Raw genomic sequence first — 23633 nt, forward strand, 5'->3', positions numbered from 1 at the left:
TTTCGCCTCACTAGAAGTGGGGAGGTTTCCTTCTGTTTTTACCTTTTAAGGTCAACAGATCCGCTGGGGTCCAGGTCCGACGCAGAACTCCCCGGTCTCCCCAGGGCCCTCGGACCTGGGGTTGGTCCATGCTTCCTCCACACCCAGGGTTCACCCATTAGCAAAATTATTTCCTCCTCTCCCAAATGTGTCTAGGGGGTCAGGCACTCCACCGGCTTTACACATTTGATCAAAATTGATCGACTGATCTCCCCCTGTAGATTGTAAGCTCCTTGTGGGCAGGGAACATTTCTGCCAATTCTGTTACACTGTACTCTCCCAAGGCACTCACTCCAATACTCTGCGCATGGTAAGCACTCAATAAATACTATTGATTGATTGATTGATGCTATGTATTGAGTCCTTACTGTGTCCAGAGCCCTGGACTGAGCGCTTGGGAGAGAATACAACACAACAGAGTTGGTAGGCATGATTCCTGCCCACGAGGAGCTTAAAGGCTACAGGGGGAGATAAATTTAATTATCTGTAATTGAAGATAAATTACAGATAGGAAAATGGCAGAGTACAAGGATATGTCTGTCAATGCTGTGAGGCTCGGAGTGCGGTGAATATCAAGTACTTAAAGGGCATGGATTGAAGGGCACAGGCGATGCAGAGGTGGGGGCAGAGGGGGGAAATGAGGGCTCAGTCAGCCAGTCAATTAGATTTACTGAGCACTTACTGTGTGCAGAGCACTGTACTAAGCACTTGAGGGAGTACAATATAGCAATATAACTGACACAATCTCTGCCCCCAACGAGCTTATAGTCTAGCGGGGGAGATAGACGTTAATATAAATGAGCAAATTACAGAGATGTACATAAGGGCTGTGGGACTGGGACGGGGGATGAATGAAGATAGCAAGTCAGGGCAACGCAGAAGGGAGTGGGAGAAGAGAAAAGGAGGGCTTACTTAGTCAGGGCAGGCCTCTTGGAGGAGATGTGCCTTCAATAAGGCTCTGAAGGGGGCAGGGAGAGTAACTGTCTGTCGGACATGAGGGCGTTCCAGGCAGGATGTGAGCGAGAGGGCGGCGGTGAGATAAACGAGATTGCGGTACAGAGAGAAGGTTAGCAATAGAGAAGCCAAGTGTGCAGGGTGGGCTTGTAGTAGGAGAGTAGCGAGGTGAGGCAGGAGAGGGCAAGGTGATTGACTGCTTTAAAGCCAATGGTGAATTTCTGTTGGATACGGAGGTGAATGGGCAACCACTGGAGTTTCTTGAACACGGCCCGAATGTTCCTGCAGAAAAATGATCCAGGTAGCAGAGTAAAGCCTAGACTGGAGAGGAGAGAGACAGGAGGCAGTGAGATCAGCAAGGAGGCTGATGGAGCAATCAAGATGGGTTAGGATATGTGCTTGGATCAGAATGGTAGCAGTTTGGATGGAGAGGAAGGGGCAGATTCTAGAGATACTGCGAAGGTAGGACTGACAGAATTTGGTACGGACTGAATGCAGGTTGAATGAGAGAGATGAGTCAAGGAAAATGCCAGATTATGGGCTTGGGAGAGACGGAGCGTGGTGGTGGTGTCTACGGTGATGGGAAAGTCTTAGGGAGGAAAGGGATTGGGTGGGAAGAAGAGGAGTTCTGTTTTGGATATGTTAAACGTGAGGCGTCGACAGGACAGCCAAGTAGAGATGTCCTGAAGACAGGAGGAAATGTGAGACTGCAGAGAAGGAGTGAAGTTGGGGCTGGAGAGGTAGATTTGGGAATCGTCTGCCTAGAGATGGTAATTGAAACAGTGGGAGCGAATGAGTTTTCGAAGGTGATGGGTGTAGATGGAGAGCAGAGGGACCCAGAGCTGAACCTTGAAGGACTCCCCCAGTTAGAGGGTGGGAGAACATTATGTCTACCTGCAAAGCACCTACTTGGATCAAAGTAGTTTGCTGCATCCCCATACTGCCATAAAATAACTGGTAATCCTCAGTTAAAGCTGCCAGCTCAGATTCAGCTGAAAAAAAAAAAGATATGCACGCTGCTTCATTTTGGTCTTTAAAAATATCCAATATTACAATTACACAATCAACATCATCAACAGCCTAATGATTGCCTATTACAATACACACTTAGAACATTTGAGAGAAGCAAAAGTTGCATCCCTGCCTTTGACAAATTTATAGCCTAAAAGACTTCAAAATTCCTTCCTCTCCCTCTTTCTCTTCCTCTTAATGGGGAAGAGAACGGAACCCAAATTGTCAACCATCCACTAAGCAAAGGAACAAGACCATTCATCCAAATGATTGGATTTGGATGAATGCCGAATTGTACATTCCAAGCACTTAGTACAGTGCTCTGCACATAATTAGAGCTCAATAAATACTATTGAATGAATGAAATGATTAAAAACAAATTAAGCAAATTAAATAAATAGATAAGTACAGGAATACTCAGAAGTGCTAAGGTGCCTAAAGGGGTGGTATGAACAGGAGGTTGAGGGGATTCGATGGGGATGGGGTAGGTTTTTTAAGAAGGATTTTAAAGATGGGGAAGAACATAATTTGGCAGACTTGAGGATGGTTCAGTGACCGGGAAAGGGTGTGAGCAATGGGTCAAAGAGTTGCAAGCGAGGTAAAGTGAGGAGGTGGACTTGGGAGGAGTGGAGAGTGAACTGGGGTGTAGCAGGAGAAGAGAGCACAGAGGTAAGAGGGATCTTGCTGGAGGAGAGCCTTGAAATCAGTGGTTAGAATTCGGGGATTTTAGAGGAGGGGAGTGACATTTAACTTTTTTTATGGTATTTGTTAAGCGATTACTATGTGCCAGACACTATATGGAAGCACTGGGGTAGATACAAGCTAAAACAGTTTGGACACAGTCCCTGTCACACATGGGGCTCATAGTCTTAATCGCCATTTGATAGAAAAGGTAACTGAGGCACAGAATAGTTACCTGACTTGCCCCAGGTCACACAGCAGACAAGTGGCAGAGCTGGGATTAGAACCCAGATCCTTCTGACTCCCGGGCTCATGCTCTATCCACTAGGCCATGCTGCTTCTCTGTAAATGTCACAACTTGTAAATGTTGTGACCATGGGTAAGTCATTAACTTCTTGTGCTTCAGTTTCCTCATCTGTTCAATGGGGATTCAATACCCGTTCTCCCTTCTGCTTGAACTGTAAGCCCCACGTGGGACAGGGACTATTTCTGGCCTGACTAGCTTCTATCTACCCCAGGGCTTAGTACAGTGCTTGTCACATAATAACTGCTTAACAAATATCACGATCACTCTTATTATTACTTCACATAAAGTACACACAGGCTGTAACATAGATCAGAGTGCTGTTGGCTGCAGAAAAGGAAGTGTGGGGAAAATTTTGTGTCTTCAAAAGAATAACAGGATCCATAGTCTGACCTGGAAAACAAAAAAGCAATTATTAGTATCAGTGCTCTTATAGTTTACCATTCAATTTAAGAAAAATAGGTGAAGAATACTAAAACTTGATGTCTAAAACCTGTTCCACAGCTTCAGTGCCCTATTAGTTTTTTGTTAGAGAAGTAGTGTTGCTTAGCGGATAGAGCGTGGGCCTGGGGGTCAGAAGAACCTAGGTTTTAATCCCAGCCCCCCCACATGTCTGCTGTGTGACCTTAAGCAAGTCCCTTTCCTTCTCTGAGGCTCAGCTACCTCATCTGTAAAATGGAGATTAAGTGTTTAAGCCCCATGTGGGGCAAGGACTGTGTCCAACCTGATTAATTGTATCTACCCCAGTGCTTAGAACAGTGCTTGGCATATAGTAAATGCTTAACAATACTATTATTATTATTATTATGAATCAACAACAATTTTAGATGCTGGGAGAACTGATTCTTGCCCACCATGAGATTCATTCATTCAATAGTATTTATTGAGTGCTTACTATGTGCAGTGCACTATACTAAGCGCTTGGAATGTACAAATAGGTAACAGATAGAGACAGTCCCTGCCCTTTGATGGGCTTACAGTCTAATCAGGGGAGACGGACAGACAAGAACAATAGTAATAAATGTAATGAGATTACAATCAATAATTGTAATGAGATCACAACCTAGAGTAAATAAGAGGCACCATGTTCAAATTATATTTTTTGAATGGTACTTGTTAAGCACTTAAATATGTTCCAGGCACTTTCCTAAGCTCTGGGGTAGATACAAGCTAATCATAATAATAATAATAATGTTGGTATTTGTTAAGCTCTTACTATGTGCCGAGCACTGTTCTAAGCGCTGGGGTAGACACAGAGGAATCAGGTTGTCCCACGTGGGGCTCACAGTCTTAATCCCCATTTTACAGATGAGGGAACTGAGGCACAGAGAAGTTAAGTGACTTGCCCACAGTCACACAGCTGACAAGTGGCAGAGCTGGGATTCGAACTCATGAGCCCTGACTCCAAAGCCCGTGCTCTTTCCACTGAGCCACGCTGCTTCTCTAATCACCTTGGACACCGTTCATGACCCACATGGGGCTGACAGTCTTAATCCCCATTTTACAGATGAGAAAACTGAGGCCCAGAGAAGCAGCGTGGCTCAGTGAAAAGAACTCAGGCTGGGGAGCCAGAGGTCATGGATTCAAATCCTGGCTCCGCCGCTTGTCAGCTGTGTGACTTTGGGCAAGTCACTTCACTTCTCTGTGCCTCACTTACCTCACCTGTAAAATGGGGATGAAGACTGGGAGCCCCACGTGGGACAACCTGATCACCTTGTATCCTCCCCAGCGCTTAGAACAGTGCTTTGCACATAGTAAGCGCTTAACAAATGCCATCATTATTATTATTATTATTATTAAGTCAAATGACTTGCCCAAGGTGTCACACCGCAGACAAGTGGCAGAGCCAGGATTAGAACCCAGGTCTTTCTGACTCCTTTTGACAATAAAACAATAAAAAGCCTAAACTAGGTTGCTCTAAAATAGCAGAAACGAGCCAAGGAGATTCTTTTCTGAAAAACATGTACACAGAGAAAACAACAGTGAAATTTTGGAGCAATATGACCACAGTTGGATAACCACACTGCATCTGTTAAAAAAAAGGAAAGCCCAATCCATCGATCGATCAGTGGCATTTATTAACCACTTGCTGTGTGCCTAGCAGTATTCTAGGTGCTTGGGAGAGAACAACACAGTAGAGTTGAGAGACATATTCTTTGCCTACAGGGAAGTCACAGCCGAGAGCGGGAGACAGACATTCAAATTAATTACAGCTAGGGAGATGGCAGAGCGTAAGGATACGTACGACCATGCTTTGGGGATGGGGATGGGACAGATATCAAAGTGCATCAGGGCTACAGAATCAAGTACCCAGATGGCACAGAAGGGAGGGCGAATAGGAGAAATGAGGTGTGGAGGAGGTGTGATTTTAGTATGGCTTTGAAGGTGGGGAGAGAGCATGGCCCAGTAGATAGAGCACAGGCCCGAGAGTCAGAAGGACCTGGGTTCTAATTCCAGCACCACCACTTGTCTGCTGGGTGATCTTGGGCAAGTCGTTTAACTTCTCTTGGGCGTCAGTTCCCTCATCTGTAAAAGGGGGATTAAGACTGTGAGCCCCAAGTGGGACATGGACTCTGTCCAAGATGACTGTATCTTATATCTACCTTCTAATAATAATAATGATGGTATTTGCTAAGCGCTTACTCTGTGCCAAGCACTGTTCTAAGCACTGGGGTAGATAGAAGGTAATCAGCTTGTCCCACGTGGGACTCACAGACTTGATCCCCACCTTAAAGATGAGGTAACCGAGGCACAGAAAAGTTAAGCAGCTTGCCCGAAGTCACACAGCTGATAAGCGGTGGAGCCGGGATTAGAACCCACGACCTCTGACTCCCAAGCCCGGGCTCTTTCCACTGAGCCACGCTGCTTCTGTATCTATCCCCAGGACTTAGTACAGTGCCTGACATATAATACGGGCTTGACAAATACCATAAGAAGGTGGTTTGGTCTCTTTAGGGGGCTGAAGATAATAGGAGTGGAGTGAAATACTACTGATTGATTGATTGACCTGAAAGCAATCCCTCCATCCCCACCCTAGGTAAAGATGTTGGAGGGGTGCGGGGGAGGAAGAGTGGCATCCAAAGCATCAGTTATAAAAAGTAGGAGCTGCCGATGCATGCCCCAGGTACAAAACTATCAAATTACGCTTCCTTTCACCCTCAACTGCAGGTGCTAATGGTTCAGCGTGGCCTAGTGAACAGAGCAAGGGCCTAGGAGTCAGAAGGATATGGATTCTAATCCCGGCTCTGCCATTTGTCTGCTGGGTGACCTTGGGCAAGTCACTTCTCTGTGCCTCGGTCACCTCATCTGTAAAAGGGGGATTAAGACCGTGAGCCCCATGCGGGACAGGGACCGTGTCCAATCTGACAAGTTTATATCTATCCTAGAGCTTAATTCAGTGTCTGGCACAGAGTAAGCCCTTTATAACAAATACCACAATTATTATGATTATTATTATTATTCTCCCCTCCCGCCCATCCTTCAGCTCCACCTGGGGGAGAAGGGGAGGAGGGGGTTCTGGGGGCGGAAAGCACAGTCCTAAGCCTCAGGGAATGATTTCCCCTCTAGACTGTAAGCTCGCCGTGGGCCAGGAACGTGTCTACCAACTTCGTTACGTGGTGCTCTCCCCAGCATAAGTGCTCAATGAATACCGATGACTGAATTGAGTTTACAGCTAATTACCCATATGCGAACAAATGCTTGGGAAGGGTATAGACAGATCCATAAGGGGTAGAGGTGGCAGGGGAATGAGAGGGGGAAAGTCAGGAGTAGGCAGAGCAGAGGCCAAACTGGCCCAAACCGTTGAAACTCAACAGAACTAGCTTTAGAGGTCAAACTGGCCCAAATCGTTGAAACTCAACAGAACTAGCTTTAGAGAAGTAGCGTGGTTCAGTGGCAAGAGTCCGGGCTTGGGAGTCAGAGATCGTGGGTTCTAATTCCGACTCCGCCACTTATCAGCTTTGTGACTTTGGGCAAGTCACTTCACTTCTCTGGGCCACAGTGACCTCAGCTGGAAAATAGGGATGAAAACTGGGAGACCCACGTGGGACAACCTGACGACCTTATATCTCGCCCAGCGCTTAGAACAGTGCTTGGCACCTAGTAAGCGCTTAACAAATACCAACATTATTATTAGGATGAAGTGCCCTCCCTCTGGTGGCCAGCAGTTGACACTGCAGTTCTTGTATTTCAATCACAAAGCACAGGCAAAGAAAATAATAATAATAATAGTATTTCTTAAGCGCTTACTATGTGCCAAGCACTCTTCTAAGCGCTAGACTAGGCACATGGTTATCAGGTTGTCCCACGTGGGGCTCCCAGTCTTAATCCCCATTTTCCAGATGAGGGAACAGAGGCACAAATAATTCATTCAATTGTATTTCTTGAGCGCTTACTCTGTGCAGAGCACTGTCCTAAGCGCTTGGAATAATGTTGGTATTGTTAAGCGCTTACTATGTGCCGAGCACTGTTCTAAGCGTTGGGGTAGCTACAGGGTAATCAGGTTGTCCCACGTGAGGCTCACAGTCTTAATCCTCATTTTACAGATGAGGGAACTGAGGCACGGAGAAGTAAAGTGACTTGCCCACAGTCACACAGCCGACAAGTGACAGAGCCGGGATTCGAACCCATGACCTCTGACTCCCAAGCCCGTGCTCTTTCCACTCAGCCAGTACTATTCGGCAACAGATAGAGACAATCCCTGCCCAACAACGGGCTCGAGTGAAGTGACTTGCCCAAAGTCACACAGCTGACAAGTGGCAGGGTTGGGATTAGAACCCACGACCTCTGACTCCCAAGCCCGTGCTCTTCCCACTAAGCCACGAGAAAAATAACGAGACCCACGCAGAGACCTGGCAAATTGTAATTTTTCAAGTCTTGATCATGGTAGCTCACCACTGTTAAATGAAATTTTCATGTCTCTTTTAGTCCAGCAAATTATGATCCCCTTCAATCCTGGAGGGCGAAGGCAGGTCACAGTTTCTGAAAAGGCCATAGAGAAAGGCAACAGCACCATTCTTCCTAATGGGCTACTGGTAAACCTAAAAACTCCCTGGAAGAAAGGCAAAATCATTTAACTGCAGAGCAAGAAAACTATGTCTAAAGTAATTCCCTGATTAAGTAATTAAATGAAGAGAAGCCACATGGCCTAGTGGAAAGAGCATTAGCCTGGGAGTCAAAAGGTTCTAATCTCGGCTCTGCCACTTGTCTGCTGTGTGCCTTTAGGCAAGTCACTTAACTTCCCCGCACCTCAGTCACCTCATCTGGAAAATGGGGATTAAGACCGTGAGCTTCACGTGGGACAACCCGATTACGCTCTATATACCCCAGCGCCTAGAACAGTGCTCGGCACATAGTAAGCGCTTAACAAATACCAACATTATTATTATTATTGTTGTAGCGTACTCTCCCAAACGCTTAGTACCGTGCTCTGTGTATAGTACAGGCTCTACATCACCTTGCCCCTTCCTACCTCTCCTCCCTTCTCTCTTTCCACTGCCCACCCCGCACGCTCCGCTCCTCTGCCGCCCACCTCCTCACCGTCCCTGGGTCTCGCCCAACCCGCCGTCAACCCCTGGGCCACGTCCTCCCGCGGTCCTGGAACGCCCTCCCTCCTCACCTCCTCCAAACTGATTCTCTTCCCCTCTTCAAAACCCTACTTAAAACTCACCTCCTCCAAGAGGCCTTCCCAGACTGAGCTCCTCTTCTCCCTCTACTCCCTCTACCAGCCCCCCTTCACCTCTCCGCAGCTTAACCCTCTTTTCCCCCCATTTCCCTCTGCTCCTCCCCCCTCCCTTCCCATCCCTTCAGCACTGTACTCGTCCGCTCAACTGTATATATTTTCATTACCCTATTTATTTTGTTAATGAAATGTACATCGCCTCGATTCTATTTAGTTGCCATTGTTTTTACGAGATGTTCTTCCCCTTGACTCTATTTATTGTCATTGTTCTTGTCTGTCTGTCTCCCCCGATTAGACTGTAAGCCCGTCAAACGGCAGGGACTGTCTCTATCTGTTGCCGACTTGTTCATTCCAAGTGCTTAGTACAGTGCTCTGCACATAGTGAGCGCTCAATAAATACTATTGAATGAATTAATATAGTAAGTGCTCAATAAATGCCAATGACTGACCGACTAGTCTCAAACGTGTATTATTCCCAACACTTAGTACTGAGCTTTGCACACAAAATATCTCTGTTTCTACTACTAGGGGAAGGCTCATCCATCGTTCTTGACGGAAGACTATCCTCATCAGCACCCAACTGAACGAGGGGATCTGGAATCGATCGCAGCTCGAGAGCAGAGGGAGGGTAGAGGCTGGAAGAGTGTTACCTAGTGGAAAAAACCTGGGCCTGGGAGTCGGGAGACTTCGGTTCTAATCCCAGCTTCATCATTTGTCTGCTGGGTGACCTTGGGCAAGTCACGTAACTCCTCTGTGCCTCATTGATTTCATCTGTAAAATGGGGACTAAGACTTTTAGCCCTTCGTAGGACATGGACTGATTGACTTGTATCTACCCCAGTGCCTGGCACATAACAAGGGCTTAACAAATAGCATTTTAAAACAAAACCACAACAACAAAAAACCTCCTGCCACTGGATTGGAGTAAAGCCCCATCCCCACTGGAGCAGAGGAACTAGCATGCCCATGGTGGACATGCAGGATAGGAAGCAGCATGGCCTAGTAGGTAGAACACGGGCCCGGGAGTCAGAAGGACCTGGGTTCTGATCCCGGCTCCGCCACGTGTCTGCTGTGTGACCGGGGGCAAGTCACTTCACTTCTCTGTGACTCAGTTACCTGTGAGTCCCATGTGGAACAGGGATGGTGTCCAACCTGATTAGCTTGTATCTACCCCAGTGCTTAGAACAGTGGTTGGGACATAGTAAGGCGCTTAATAAATACCATCGTCATCATCATCAAAAAAAGACCTAATACCTCCCTAGCTCCTCTCGACCACTCCCATATACCCAGATCAGCACTAACAGCATTCACTTTCAGCCGATACTTTTCCGGTGAGCACCCAGCTAACCAGACTACATACCCTGAAGTTTTATTTATTTTTAAATCCTGCCTTGCCCATCTCTGGTTCCATTTTCCAATAACCCTCATTTGTACAGCATTTTAGGATTCTTGACAGAAAGGCCTCTGAGTGCTGACTGGATCTTTACTAAAACTTCCTGACTCTAAACTGGGGCCAATCTGGCACTCCATTGAGTGAGACATAAAAAATGCACTTCTAGAGCTGAGTTATAATAAATAAAAGTCGTTGCTTTTTTTTGGTATCAATACAGTACAGTTCAATTCCTGAAGAGCCTTTCTATTCTTGAATGGGATGAACATTTGCAAACATAGAGGGAAAATGCACCAAAAAATGTACCTTCTGAACCACACACAACACACCCACACAACACAAACCAAAAGAACACACACAACACCTACCTGATCTACTCCATTACTATAAAGCAGTCCTGTGTTCGATACAGAATGAAAGTAAAAGGCACCTTCTAAATAATTCATTGAATTTACCTAGGGGATCAAAAAATAATTGTATCATTACATAGTCCTAGTATGCTGGCTGAGCCCAGAGTCTGGTCCAATCCTACCCACCCATATTTAAGTCCACATTACCATGCCAGCTAGTGAAAAAAAAGGACCCAAATAACAGAATTTGCGAGTGACTTGGACAATATTTATATAGCCTCTAAGGGGACGCAGGACCAGGAAAGATTCTCTGGCATTTCATTGCCAATAAGGACAGAAAGAACCAAGAAGAATCATCACTCATGATCATAAATTCTTAAATTCTTAGGGAAGCAGCATAGTCTAGTGGAAAAAGCATAGGCCTGGGAGTCAGGGGAGCTGGATTCTAATCCTAGCTCCACTACTTGCTTGCTGCTTGACCTTGGGCAAGTCATTTAACGTCTCTGGGTCTCAGTTTCCTCCACTGTATATTAGGGATTCAATACCTCTTCTCCCTCCTCCTTAGACTGTGAGCCCAATGTGGGAAAGGAACTGTGTCCGACCCAATTAACCTGTATCTACCCCCAGCGCTTAGGACAGCGCTTGACACATAGTAAGCACATAACAAAATGTTGTTATTATTATTATTAGTCTGGGGCAGTTAACCAACCAGAGGGAAGATGGCTCTCTGACTAGAGATAAAGCATTTTGAGAACATTTTCCTTCCTACTTTAGTTGAAGTAGTGTGGGGTGCTAGCAGGGAACACCAGCCATGATGCGTGCCCCAAGATTCCAGACTAAATTATTGGCTCTCTTCTCCCACTACACCTCTTCCAACATCTTCCGTTCCTCCAAAGCTGACCTTACTGGGCCTCCTTCTCAATTATCCCAATCCTGAATGTCTTGCTCTTGTTCTTCCTCCTGCCTGGAACTCCCTCTCCCTTCAAGTCCCTCAGATGATCACAGCCTTCCCCATCTTTAGAGAAGCAGCGTGGCTCAGTGGAAAGAGCCTGGGCTTCGGAGTCAGAGGTCATGAGTTCGACTCCCGGCTTTCCCACTTGTCAGCTGTGTGACTGTGGGCAAGTCACTTCACTTCTCTGTGCCTCAGTTCCCTCATCTGTAAAATGGGGATTAAAAGTGTGTGAGCCCCACGTGGGACAACCTGATTACCCTGTATCTCCCCCAGCGCTTAGAACAGTGCTCGGCACCTAGTAAGCGCTTAACAAATACCAACATTATTATCTTCGAAACCCTCCTGAAAACCCACCTTTTCCAGGGGGCTTTCCCCAGTTAAATTCCACCATCCCTCTCCATGGAGAAGGCACGAGACACTACTCCCATGAGCAACCTCCAGTTCTTGCTAATCAACACGTACTCTCCCAAGCACTTAGTACAGCGTTCTGCACACGGTAAGCACTCAGTACTTACAGCTAGTTGATTGGCTACACAGTGGAGACAAAAGTGGCCAGGTCTAGCTCTAGTGGGAGAGGACGAAAGAGAGCCAGAAAAGGCTAGAAGCTGAGATTAGAAATCATCTCATAGAGGAGGGGGTGGCCAAGAGGGTCAGAGAGATCCTAAAGCTGAGGACAGAGAAGAGATCGGATCTGGCCAGGAGGAGGACATTAATATGTTTAATGAGAGCAATTTCGGGGATGAAGATTAAAGCCAGACTATGAAGGATCAAGGAGGAAGCTGATGGAAGTAGTGGGTGTAGATGGCACATTCTCACTTAAATCCCAGAAGAAGAAGGAAGGTCAGATTCTCCCCTCACCCCAATCATTCTGTGTGTCTAACATACCTTATTTTTCAAAGCAAATTTTTCAAATTCCAGTCCTGCCGTACTTGAAAAATATATGTAGCTGCTACTATCATCAAGTTTTCCTCTCGCATATGCATAAATGTAATGACTTACTGTCTAAAAACACAGAAGGACAAAGTTATTCTCACTAACACACAATGAAAACCCATGAATCACTTTCTCATTATATGCATTTTTAAATTATATCAATCAATCGATGAATGGTATCTACTGATTAGATTAATCTAATCTAACCTGGCACTTACTGGGTGCAGAGAACTGTACTAAGCGCTTAAACACTACTTAGCAGACCTAGCCAGATCAAAGGAACCCCAATTTAATCATGTACTGTATTTTTCAATACTTTGGGTTGGGAATGGTGGATTTTGAACTGCTCTTTGAAACCTCAGAAACCAATAAACAGAGAAAGAAAAAAAATGAAGATTAAGAAATCACAACAAAGATAACAGGAGCTAAAGTGGAATAATACCAATCACAATACTCAAGATCAATCAATTAATCAGTGGTATTGATTGAGCACTTACTATGTGCAGAGGACTGTACTGAGCGCTTGGGAGAGTAGTACAGAATTAGCAGACACATTCCTTGCCCATAACGAGTTTAGAGACATTCGGTCATCCTACAAGTGCAGTACTGATGCAGGAGGCCAGGAGATACTTTTCCCAAGCAAAATAATGTTAGATTTATTGGATTCCCCACATTATTTTTAGCACCTACTGCATTGCAAATGCAACCTGAGACCCAACTTCTTTTGGATGGCTAGGAGGGTAATCATCACATGCTTCCTCCAAGCACCCTGGAGCCAGGATTGAAGACAAAATACTAATTAAAGACAAAATACTACTGGTAGATGTCTCTCCTAGAGTCTGTAAGTTTCTTAATAGTGGTGGTATGTGGTAAGTCCTTACTGTGTGCCAAACACTGTATTAAGCACTGGGTTGAATTCAAGATAATCAGGAGGCCATAGTTCCTGCCCACATGGGGCTCGCAATCTAAATAGTAGGGACTAGGATTTAATCCCTATTTTACAGATGAAGAAACCGAGGCCCAGAGAAGTTAAGTGACTTGCCCAAGGTCACGCAGCAGACAGGTGGTCCAGTGCACGGGTCTGGGAATCAGAAGGACATGGGTTCTAATCTCAGTTCCACCACTTGTCTGCTGTGTGACCTTGGGCATATCACTTCCCTTCTCTGTACCTCAGTTACCTCATCTGTACAATGGGCATTAAGACTATGAGACCCCTGTGGGAAATGGATCGCGTCCAAGCTGATTAGCTTGTATCTACCCAGCGCTTAGTACAGTGACTGGCACATAGCAAGCGCTTAACAAATGCCATAAAAATTTTAAAAAGTGGACGAGCTGAGATTAGAACCCAGGTCCTCTGCCTCTCAGGCCTGCGCTCTTTCCACTAGGCCGTGCCGCTTCTCTTGTGGGCAGACATCACATCTACTGTACTGTACTCTCCCAAGGGCTTAGTACAGTGTAGTGCACACAGTAAGCGCTCAATAAATGCCACCGATTGACTGATTCCGTTCATTAGAGCTATAAAGTGAAGCAGCCTTGAAACTTACCAAAAGTGGTGTTGATGGTGGGCTAAAACCTAATAGCTCTTGGATTGCAATCCTTTCTCTTCACCTGTTTTGTTTTTTCCACCCACCCTCGTTTCTTTTCCACACTTCATTTTTGGGTTAGTTTCTTCTATTCCTCTTCCACCAACTTAATTGATCCATAATTCCATTTTGATCCAAAATTCCTCTTCTTCAGCTTCAGGACAACCAAGAGTATCAAGGATGGGATTACTCCCTCGTAGTCCCTGGATTTCCCCGTTAACCACTGCTGGTTCACCAACTGTTATGGAAACCTCATTCATTCATTCATTCATTCGATCATATTTACTGAGCGCTTACCGTGTGCAGAGCACTGTACTAAGCAGCTGCTGTCTTCACCACCCCCTGCCCTACAGGTAGATCTCAACTTGTATCTGTGTCTCCCAGCTTTTATGGAAGCCTTCCGGCTCAAGATGGTCTTGGCTGCCGTTTTCAGGAGTCCCAGCCTTGTGCACCCAAAACGTCTTCACAAAGCCCAACGCATGAGTGATAGAGAGCGTGACAGCATGCTACTGAATTTGGGGCGCCCTTCAGGCAACCCTTGGCCATATCTTCACTTGGAACGTGCCCATTGGCAGCTGTGGGTAACCCCATGGTGGAGCAGGGGGGACATGGTAGGTAGGTGAAGAGAACCTCTCTGAGCCTGTATGACCACGAGTCAGTTCTTGGCCCTGACATCTAGAGGGGGAGTTTGCGTGTGAGGGGAAACTGGGCTACTAGAAAGCTAAATATGATGGGGAGAAAGAGCCAGGAAATGTGGGCCAGAAAAAAGATGATGAGCGGGCTGCATGATAAAAGAGAGAGCGGGGTGGAGGGGTTGAAGAGGAAGGCAAGAAGGGACAACAGTAGGATTTATGAAAAAATCATGGACTTACTGAACAGTGGTACTCTATGCTATAGCAGCAGCATTCAGAAGAAAGAGCTGAAACTTTAGTTTCAACACCTGAAGTGGAAACACAATAGGAAACATAAATTTCTTAAAAAGAGGCACCTGCGTTTTGTATCTTGCTAAGGAGCCATTTATGCCATATTACTCCTCGTGGTCAATTTCCTCTCCCTGAACTCTGACTGGCTGTTTTGGGCCTTCAACTCCTTCCTTAAGGAAACTCTCTTTCCAAAAGCTGATAACTTCCAGCTCTATTTCCTTTCCAAGACTTAGGCAGTATAATAATGAAGTGTCACCAAGAGAATGGCAAGCCCACGGTATTGCCCATGGGCATGAATCAAACCCTATGAGTTTGATGGGTTAGGAAAGGAGATGGGGAGCAAGTGGTGAGGGTGCCTTTTCCCTCAGACCCTGCTACCTGACTCTGACCTACCCCCTACCTTCCATCACCTCATCCACCCCTTTAAATCCTTACGCATCTGAATGAGTCCCAAATCTCCATCTTCAGGCCCGACCTCTCTCCGGCCCTAAGGTCTTATATTTCCCTCTACTTTTTGGACATCTCCACTAGGGTATTCCATTCCATTCCAACTTAATACATCACAGACTGTCTTTAACTTCTTCCCATCTAACTCCACTTACATTTCTAAATTTCTTTATCACTGTTGCCAATCGCACTCCTTCTTGTCCCACACACATATAACCTGGTGGTCACCTTTGACTCCTCTTCCTTTCTCATTTAATACTGACCCCTGCCCCCCAATCTTATCAAACCTTGTTGAGTCTTTTCACTGAAACGTTTTACAGATCAATCAATCACATTTATTGAGCACCTACTATGTGCAGAGCACCGTACTAAGTCCTTGGGAGAGCACCATAGAGCAGAATTAGCAGACGCACTCCCTGTCCACGAGAGACCCTCCCATTCCTCACTTCTTTCACAGACATTTAAAGTACTCAATCACCTCGTCCCCTCCTACCTCACCTTGCTACTCTCCTACTACAACCCAGCCCACACACTTTGGCCCTCTAATGTCATCCTTCTCACTGCACTTCGATCTCGTCCATCTCACCGCCGACCTCTTGCCCACGTCCTGCCTCTGGCCTGGAACACCCTCCCTCCTCGTATCCGTCAGGCAATTACTCTCCCCACCCTCAAAGCCTACTCAAGGCACATTTCCTCCAAGAGGCCTTTCCTAAATAAGCCCCTCCTTTCCTTTTCTCCCACTCCTTTCTGCATCACCCTGACTTAATCCCTTTATTCATCCCCTCTCCCAGCCCCACAGCACTTATGTACATATCTGTGATTTATTTATTTCTATTGTCTGTCTCCCCCTTTAGACTGTAAGCTCGTTGTGGGCAGGGAATCTGTTATATTGTTATACTGTCCTCTCCCAAGCGCTTAGTGCAGTGCTCTGCACACAGTAAGCGCTCAATAAATACGACTGACTGAATGACCGATACCCAAAACATCTTGAATTCCCCTTTCACTCACCAACATAAATCAGCTTTCTGAAACTCAGATAGGATCACATTACTCTTAAGACTCTTGACCACTGGCTCATCACCCATTGGGGTTTCCCTCAAACCTCACCAAACCCTTCTGTTACATCCCAGTTTGTACGTCCAACTTCCCCAAGATAATTCATTCATTCATTTAATCGTATTTATTGAGCACTTACTGTGTGCACAGCACTGGACTAAGCACTTGGAAAGTACAATTCAGCAACAAATAGAGACAATCCCTGTACACAAGGGCCACATACATCAATCTCCTCATCAGTCCCAACCCCGAAGAGGCAGCATGGGCTGGAAGTCAGAGGGCCTGGGCTCTAATCTCAGCTCTGCCAATTGCTTGCTGTGTGACCTGAGGCAAGTCACTTCACTTCTCTGTGCCTCAGTTCCCTCCAACTGGAAAATGGGGATTAAATACCTGTTCTCCCTCCTACTTAGATTGTGAGCCCCATGCAGAACAGGGACTGTGTCTGACCTAATTAACTTGTACCCCAGCACTTAGAACAGTGTTTGACACACAGTAAGCGCTAAACGAATACTATAACAAACACTCGATTCTCTCACTTCCGAGTGGTCTCTCCCACCATCTATCCCTCCTGCTTCTGTTTTTACATGCTGTTGTCTTGTACTTTTGCTTACCTCCCCAAATTAAACTGAAAGTCCCTTAAGGGAAGCGATCTTGTTTTAGCCAAGGTAGGCTGGCGGAAGTCATAAAGAATATTTTTTTATTTATTAAGCTGACAGATGACCATTATTTTTAAAAATCAGGATAATAATCTGCCTCCCAAAGTTTAAGCATGGACACGTCATTGATCTCTATGACTTTGTGCCTGTCTTCTACTTCTCTTGAAATTTCCCTCAGGGAGCAATATAGGGTTGCACAAAGACAGGTGCTCAATAAATCTTCTTCCTGATACAATGATGGCAAAGAAACTTGCTTTCCCTAACCCCTGTCGCATTCAAGCAGTGTGGCCTATATGGGGAAACGGCTCATGACCAGAGCTGTGATCGGCAGCCCACGCAACGAGCAATTCTGCCCATATGGATCAGCAGTCACCACCTTCACGCCTACCCCAAACTCAGCTTAAGCAATTATGGCCTAGTGGATAGAGCACGGGCCTGACAGTCAGGAGGCCCTGGGTTCTAATCCCTGCTCTGCCACTTGTCTGCTGTGTGGCCTGGAGCAAGTCACTTCACTTCTCTGGGCCTCAGTTCCCTCATCTGTAAGATAGATTTAAGACTTTGAGCCCTTTGTGGGACAGGGAATGTGTCCAACCTGATTATCTTGTATCCACCCCATGCTCAGAACAGTGCCTGGCACATAGTAGGTGCTTAATAAATACCACTATGATTATTATTATCATTTTTCCTTGTGTTGCTTTTCAAGTGGCACAAAGAAGCTCGGTGGCTAGCAGTCCTGGAGACTGCCAGACCCCAAGAAGGTGACTCTCTCCCCGAGCCGGGGTAAGAGCTGACCCAAAGGATAGACACCCTCTCCCTTCGTCTCCCCTCAGCACTGTGCTCGTTCGTTCAATTGTATATATTTTCATTACCCTATATATTTTGTTAATGAGATGTACATCACCTTGATTCTATTTATTGCTATTGTTTTTGTCTCTCTGCCTCCCCCGATTAGACTGTAAGCCTGTCAATGGGCAGGGACTGTTTCTATCTGTTGCTGATTTGTACATTCCAAGCGCTTAGTACAGTGCTCTGCACATAGCGCTCAGTAACCTCAACCACTGCTTTGGCCCACCTAGGCACTAAAATTCCTAAGTTCCCACAGTACCCATAGTATACACAGTTTGTATACTCTGTTCTCCTCCCTGTCTGTAATTTAAAGAGTCTGTCTCCTCTGCTAGATTGTAAACTCTTTGAAGGCAGGGATCGTGCCTCTTAGGTCTCATAATATCTCAAGCGCCACGTACAGAGCTCTGCAGCCAGTGGGCACTGAACAAATGCTAGCGATTGGATTGAGCGGTGAAAGTTGCTAGCCTAGCAGCCGAATAAATATATCCCCAGCCAGATGCTGCCTCCATTTAATCGGGCATTACTATTAGAACATAAGTCGGTCCAAACTCCTCCTTTTGTGAGGGGAAAATTCTGGCCCTTTTTGGAGGGTGTTGTGCACAGTGTTTCACAGTCATTGAAGGGATTCATTCATTCAATAGTATTTACTGAGTACTTACTATGTGCAGAGCACTGTACTAAGTGCTTGGAGTGTTCAATTCGGCAACAGATAGAGACCATCCCTGCCCAACGTCGGGCTCACAGTCTAATCGGGGGAGACGGACGGAGAAGAACAATGGCAATAAATAGAATAATTAGACTGTAAGCCCGGCGATTAGACTGTAAGCCCGTCAAAGGCAGGACTGTCTCTATCTGTTACCGATTTGTACATTCCAAGCGCTTAGTGCAGTGCTCTGCACATAGTAAGCGCTCAATAAATACCATTGAATGAAATAAATACTATTGAGTGAGATGGACGGCAGAGCCAAACAGAAAAAAACAATGACTCTCAGCGCTTCCCATTGTCTCCACGTCATCAGTAATGTAGAATCAGTGTGGTCTAGTAGATAGCACACGGACCTAGGAGTCAGAATGTTCTGTGTTCTAATCCCTGCTCCACTACTTTCAATAGTATTTCAATAGTATTTATTGAGCGCTTACTATGTACAGAGCACTGTGCTAGGCGCTTGGAATGTACAATTCAGAAACAGAGACAATCCCTGCCCAATGACGGGCTCACAGTCTAATTGACTGCTCTGTGACCTCGGGCAAGTCACTTCACCTCTCTGGTTAATAATAATAGTAATAATAATTGATAATTACGGTATTTGTTAAGTGCTTACTATGTGCCAAGCACTCTTCTTAGGGCTGGGGTAGATACAAAGTCAGGGGCCCTTAGCTTAATCCCCATTTTACAGATGAGGTAACTGAGACACAGAGAAGTGAAGTGGCTTGCCCAAGGTCCCCCAGCAGACAGGTGAGAAGCAGCGTGGCTTAGGGGCAAGAGCACAAGCTTGGGAGTCAGAGGACGTGGTTTCTAATCCTGGCTCTGCCACTTGTCTACTGGGTGACCTTGGGCAGGCACTTGACTTCTCTGTGCCTCATCTCTCTCCTTTGTAAAATGGGGATTAAGACTCTGAGCCCCACTTGGGACAACTTGATTCCCTTGTATCTCCCCCAGTGCTTGGAACAGTGCTTGGCACATAGTAAGTGCTTAACAAATACTGTTGTTATTTTTGTTCTGGTGGGGCTGAAGACCATCGATTTGTTTGGGGTTTTTTTTGAGGTTGTCCAGCAGGTCTCTCATATTATTATAAAGTGGCAGAGTGGAATTAGAACCCACGTCCTCTGACTCCGTGCTCTTTCTACTAAGCCACACTGCTGCTCTGGGCCTCAGTTCCCTCATCTGTAAAATGAGGATTGAGACCGAGCTTCCACAGGGACTGGGTAAACCCGATTTAGCTTGTATCTACTATGTGCAGCAAGACAAAGGTGGCACATAGTAAGCATTTAACGAATACCTTGAAAAAAAGTCTCTACCCCCCCCACCAAAGGCTCCTTGGTTGCTGCCATTCTCCCCTGTGTTTCAGATTTGTCCCCTGGGAAGGCGTGGGAAGCCCGTTGGGTTTCAGCTGGACAGTCCTGTGCCCAGCAGGGCCCACAATGGCTCTGGGAGGGAATGACAATGCCCAGCCCACTCCTTTCAATAGAAATAATCATAGTAATAATCATGCATTGTGGTATTTATTGCTATTGTTCTTGTCTGTCCGTCTCCCCCGATTACACTGTAAGCTCATCAAAGGGCAGGGACTGTCTCTATCTGTTATCCATTTGTACATTCCAAGCGCTTAGTACAGTGCTCTGCACATAGTAAGCACTCAATAAATACTATTGAATGAATGAATGAATGAATGAATGAATGACTGGTATTTAAGTGCCTACTATATGCCAAGCACTGTACTGAGCACTGGGATAGGAACAAAGTGATTAAAAATAATAATAATAATAATAATATTTGTTAAGCACTTACTATGTGCCAAGCTCTGTTCTAAGCACTGGGGTACCTACAAGGTAATCAGGATGTCCCCCATGGGACTCACAGTCTTCATGCCTGTCGAATCCCAGCTCTGCCACTTGTCAGCTGTGTGACTGTGGGCAAGTCACTTCACTTCTCTGTGCCTCAGTTACCTCATCTGTAAAATGGGGATGAAGACTGTGAGCCTCCCGTGGGATGACCTGATTACCCAGTATCTACCCCAGCGCTTAAAACAGTGCTTGGCACATAGTAAACGCTTAACAAATACCAACATTATTATTATTACAGATGAGGTAACGGAGGCACAGAGAAGTGAAGTGAGTTGCCCAAAGTCACCCAGTTGACAAGAGGAGGAGCGGGATTAGAACCCACGATCTCTGACTCCCAAGCCCGGGCTCTTTCCACTGAGCTACACTGATTGGGTTGGACACTTTCCTTATCCCACGTGGGATTCAGCCTAAAGTAGGAGGGAGAACAGGTGGGGAAACTGAGGCACGGAGCCATCAAGGTAACACGGCAGGCGACTGGTGGAGCTGTCCTCTGACTCCCAAACCCGCACTTTTTCCAGTGAGCCACACTGTTTCTCTGGGAGTCGGCAGGGTTCCCGGTATATGGATCATATCGGCGCTTAGAGCAGTGCTTGGTACATAGTAAGTGCTTAACGAGTACCATTATCATTATTGGCACCCGCCAAACTAATTCTCTTCCCCTCTTCAAAACCCTACTTAAAGCTCACCTCCTCCAAGAGGCCTTCCCAAACTGAGCTCCCCTTTTCCCTCTGCTCCCTCTACCCCCCTTCACCTCTCCGCAGCTAAATCTTCTTCTCCCCCCCTCCCTCTGCTCCTCCCCCTCTCCCATCCCCTCTGCACTGTACTCGTCCACTTGACTGTATATATCTTCATTACCCTATTTATTTTGTTAATGAGATGTACATCACCTTGATTCTATTTATTTGCTATTGTTTTAATGAGAGTTTCTTCCCCTTGATTCTATTTATTGCCATTGTTCTCATCTGTCCGTCTCCCCCGATTAGACTGTAAGCCCGTCAAAGGGCAGGGACTGTCTCTATCTGTTACCGATTTGTACATTCCAAGAGCTTAGTACAGTGCTCTGCACATAGTAAGCGCTCAATAAATACTATTGAATGAATGAATGAATGGACAGGTCCTACAATTTCAACGACATTCTTCTTCCGAGCTTAATTCCTCCTCTTCCACAAGCCCCAGATGGAGTCTCCCTTTCATTCAACTCCCAACTGCTACTTAAATTTGGGCACATTTTTCACTGCTACCCCACTATAACATAGACGTGTGGGGAGAGCTCCAATGCGGTGATCCTCAGCAGAGGACAGTCATTAAAGATGCTGCCAACCAAATTTCTTTTTCAGCTCGCCCGATCCATGCCTCAGAACTGCTAAAAGCAGGACAAGAGGTCATTTCTGTGCACTGTATAAGACTCTTTGGGGCAACAGCCTGAAGAAAATTGACATTTTCCTGCAATTTTCTGTTGGGTAAAATCAAACCAGGCAAGAAGTTGAGAAACAATATGTACCTTTGGCAGTACTCCAGGTCTTCTTGTCATACTCATAACCAAAGACTTTTCCATTTATTACCATCACTACTCGTGATGATGAAAAAGTAGCTGCTGAGATCTTGGGAATTCCCACCTAAGACATCATTATTGATACTGAGCATTATTGATATAGCAACATGATCAGGAACTCTAAATATTACTTATGCATATATACGTAGATATAATCTTATTTAACCCGCTTGCAAAATTTTCTTGGACTTCAAGCAAGGTGGGAAAAAAAATGCTTTAAAAGTTATAATCTCATAAATCCAGACCCCACATATTCAAGAAATTCAGTTATCCAGATTTGCACCCAAATTACAACTAGATGATGATGGGCTCAGAGCTCTCAGTCACGACTCAGAAAAGACATTTCAGAGTCACTGTTGACTGTCCTATTTAATCATTAAGCCAATATGCAGAAGCACCCAAAACCCCCCAGCGAATGCTGGACATTACCTGGGAAGGGGACAAGTAGATAATCAAACCAAAGACACTGTTTTGTCCCAGTATAAAACCATGGACCACCTACACCCAGAATCCTCTGAATAGTTCTTGTCACTCTCCCAAATATAGCTGAAGATGGTACAGAGAAGGGCAACCAAGATGATCAGGGGAATGGGGAAGCTTCCTTATGAGGGTAGCCTAAAAGAATGCATGATCATCAATGGTATTTATTGAGTCCTTACTATGGGCAGAGCCCTGTACGAAGCGCTTGGGAGAGTACAGTACAAAAGAGAGAAGCAGTGTGTGGCCTAGTGGATAGAGCAAGTGTCTGGGAGTCTGAAGACCCTGAGTTCTAATCCCAGCTCTGCCACTTGTCTGCTGTGTGAGGTAAATCCAGACCTCACTTCACTTCTCTGGGCCTCAGTAACGTCATCTGCAAAACGGGGATTAAGGCTGCGAGCCCTGAGTGGCACAGGGACTGTGTCCAACTTGATTAGCTTGTATCTACCCCAGTGCTTAGAACAGTGCTTGGCACATAGTAAGCGCTTAATAAATACCATTAAAAAAAAAAGAAAAACAGAGTTGGCAGATACATTCCCTGCCCAAAACAAGCTTACAGTCCAGAGGAGGAGGTGATAGGACTCTGCAAATTAAAGGGCTGCAGGCTGACAGGAAATTTACAGACTCATGAAGGGCGTGGACACGGTGAGTGAGAAATTACTGTCCACCAAATATCTCCCTCCCAGGACAGGGGCTATCCACTAAAGCCCGAATGTGATAGGAGCTTCATAACAAGGCAAAGGAAATACTGATTTGCATATTACTGAGTGGTAAGCGTATGGAATCTTTTACAAGAGAATGTCATGCAGGCCAAAATGGTAAGTGGGTTCCAGAAGGATTCGAATACATTCACAGACAAGCAGTCTGCAATAGGTTACTGGAGAGTTAAGAATGTAGAGAGGAAAAAATGGAGATTTTAGATGTCCCATCCCTTACATTTTGGATGGGGGTCCAGTAGAACGATCCTCACAGAGTTTCTCCAACTATCCTGTGGCCAACTGCTAAAGACAGATCCTGGCTTCAATCCAACAGTGGTCTAACCAGGTAATATGGCCTTGCTGATTGTCTTATGTGCTTCTGGCGGTAGAGTTTCACTGGACAAGGAGTTGCCCACGCTGTTCGAACACCAAAGGTGCCAACTTAGCACTTATATACTGTAGAGTTCTTCAATATCTCTTTTACCTCGCCCTTTCTGTTCATTCTTGTCCCTTATCATTTCTTCACATTTTCCTTGC

The 23633-nt window shown here is 45.7% G+C and overlaps 1 protein-coding gene across 4 annotated transcripts in view; it reads right to left on the reverse strand.

Moving 5' to 3' along the window:
• Positions 1-23633, reverse strand: part of CATSPERD (cation channel sperm associated auxiliary subunit delta) — a 62318-nt gene that overhangs the window by 30230 nt on the left and 8455 nt on the right. For 3 of the 4 annotated variants that reach the window (XM_029050058.2, XM_029050056.2, XM_029050060.2), the window contains exons 5-11: positions 21871-21985; positions 14749-14816; positions 12246-12362; positions 10427-10513; positions 7883-8039; positions 3287-3382; positions 1888-1985 (exon numbers count right to left, since the gene is read on the reverse strand). In XM_029050058.2, the coding sequence (XP_028905891.1) occupies positions 1888-1985; positions 3287-3382; positions 7883-8039; positions 10427-10513; positions 12246-12362; positions 14749-14816; positions 21871-21985 (738 nt within the window). The remainder of the gene's footprint in view (positions 1-1887; positions 1986-3286; positions 3383-7882; positions 8040-10426; positions 10514-12245; positions 12363-14748; positions 14817-21870; positions 21986-23633) is intronic. The other variant, XM_029050057.2, reaches the window with a different exon arrangement.

Source organism: Ornithorhynchus anatinus, chromosome X1, assembly GCF_004115215.2.
Source record: "Ornithorhynchus anatinus isolate Pmale09 chromosome X1, mOrnAna1.pri.v4, whole genome shotgun sequence".
NCBI classification, from domain to species: Eukaryota; Metazoa; Chordata; class Mammalia; order Monotremata; family Ornithorhynchidae; genus Ornithorhynchus; species Ornithorhynchus anatinus.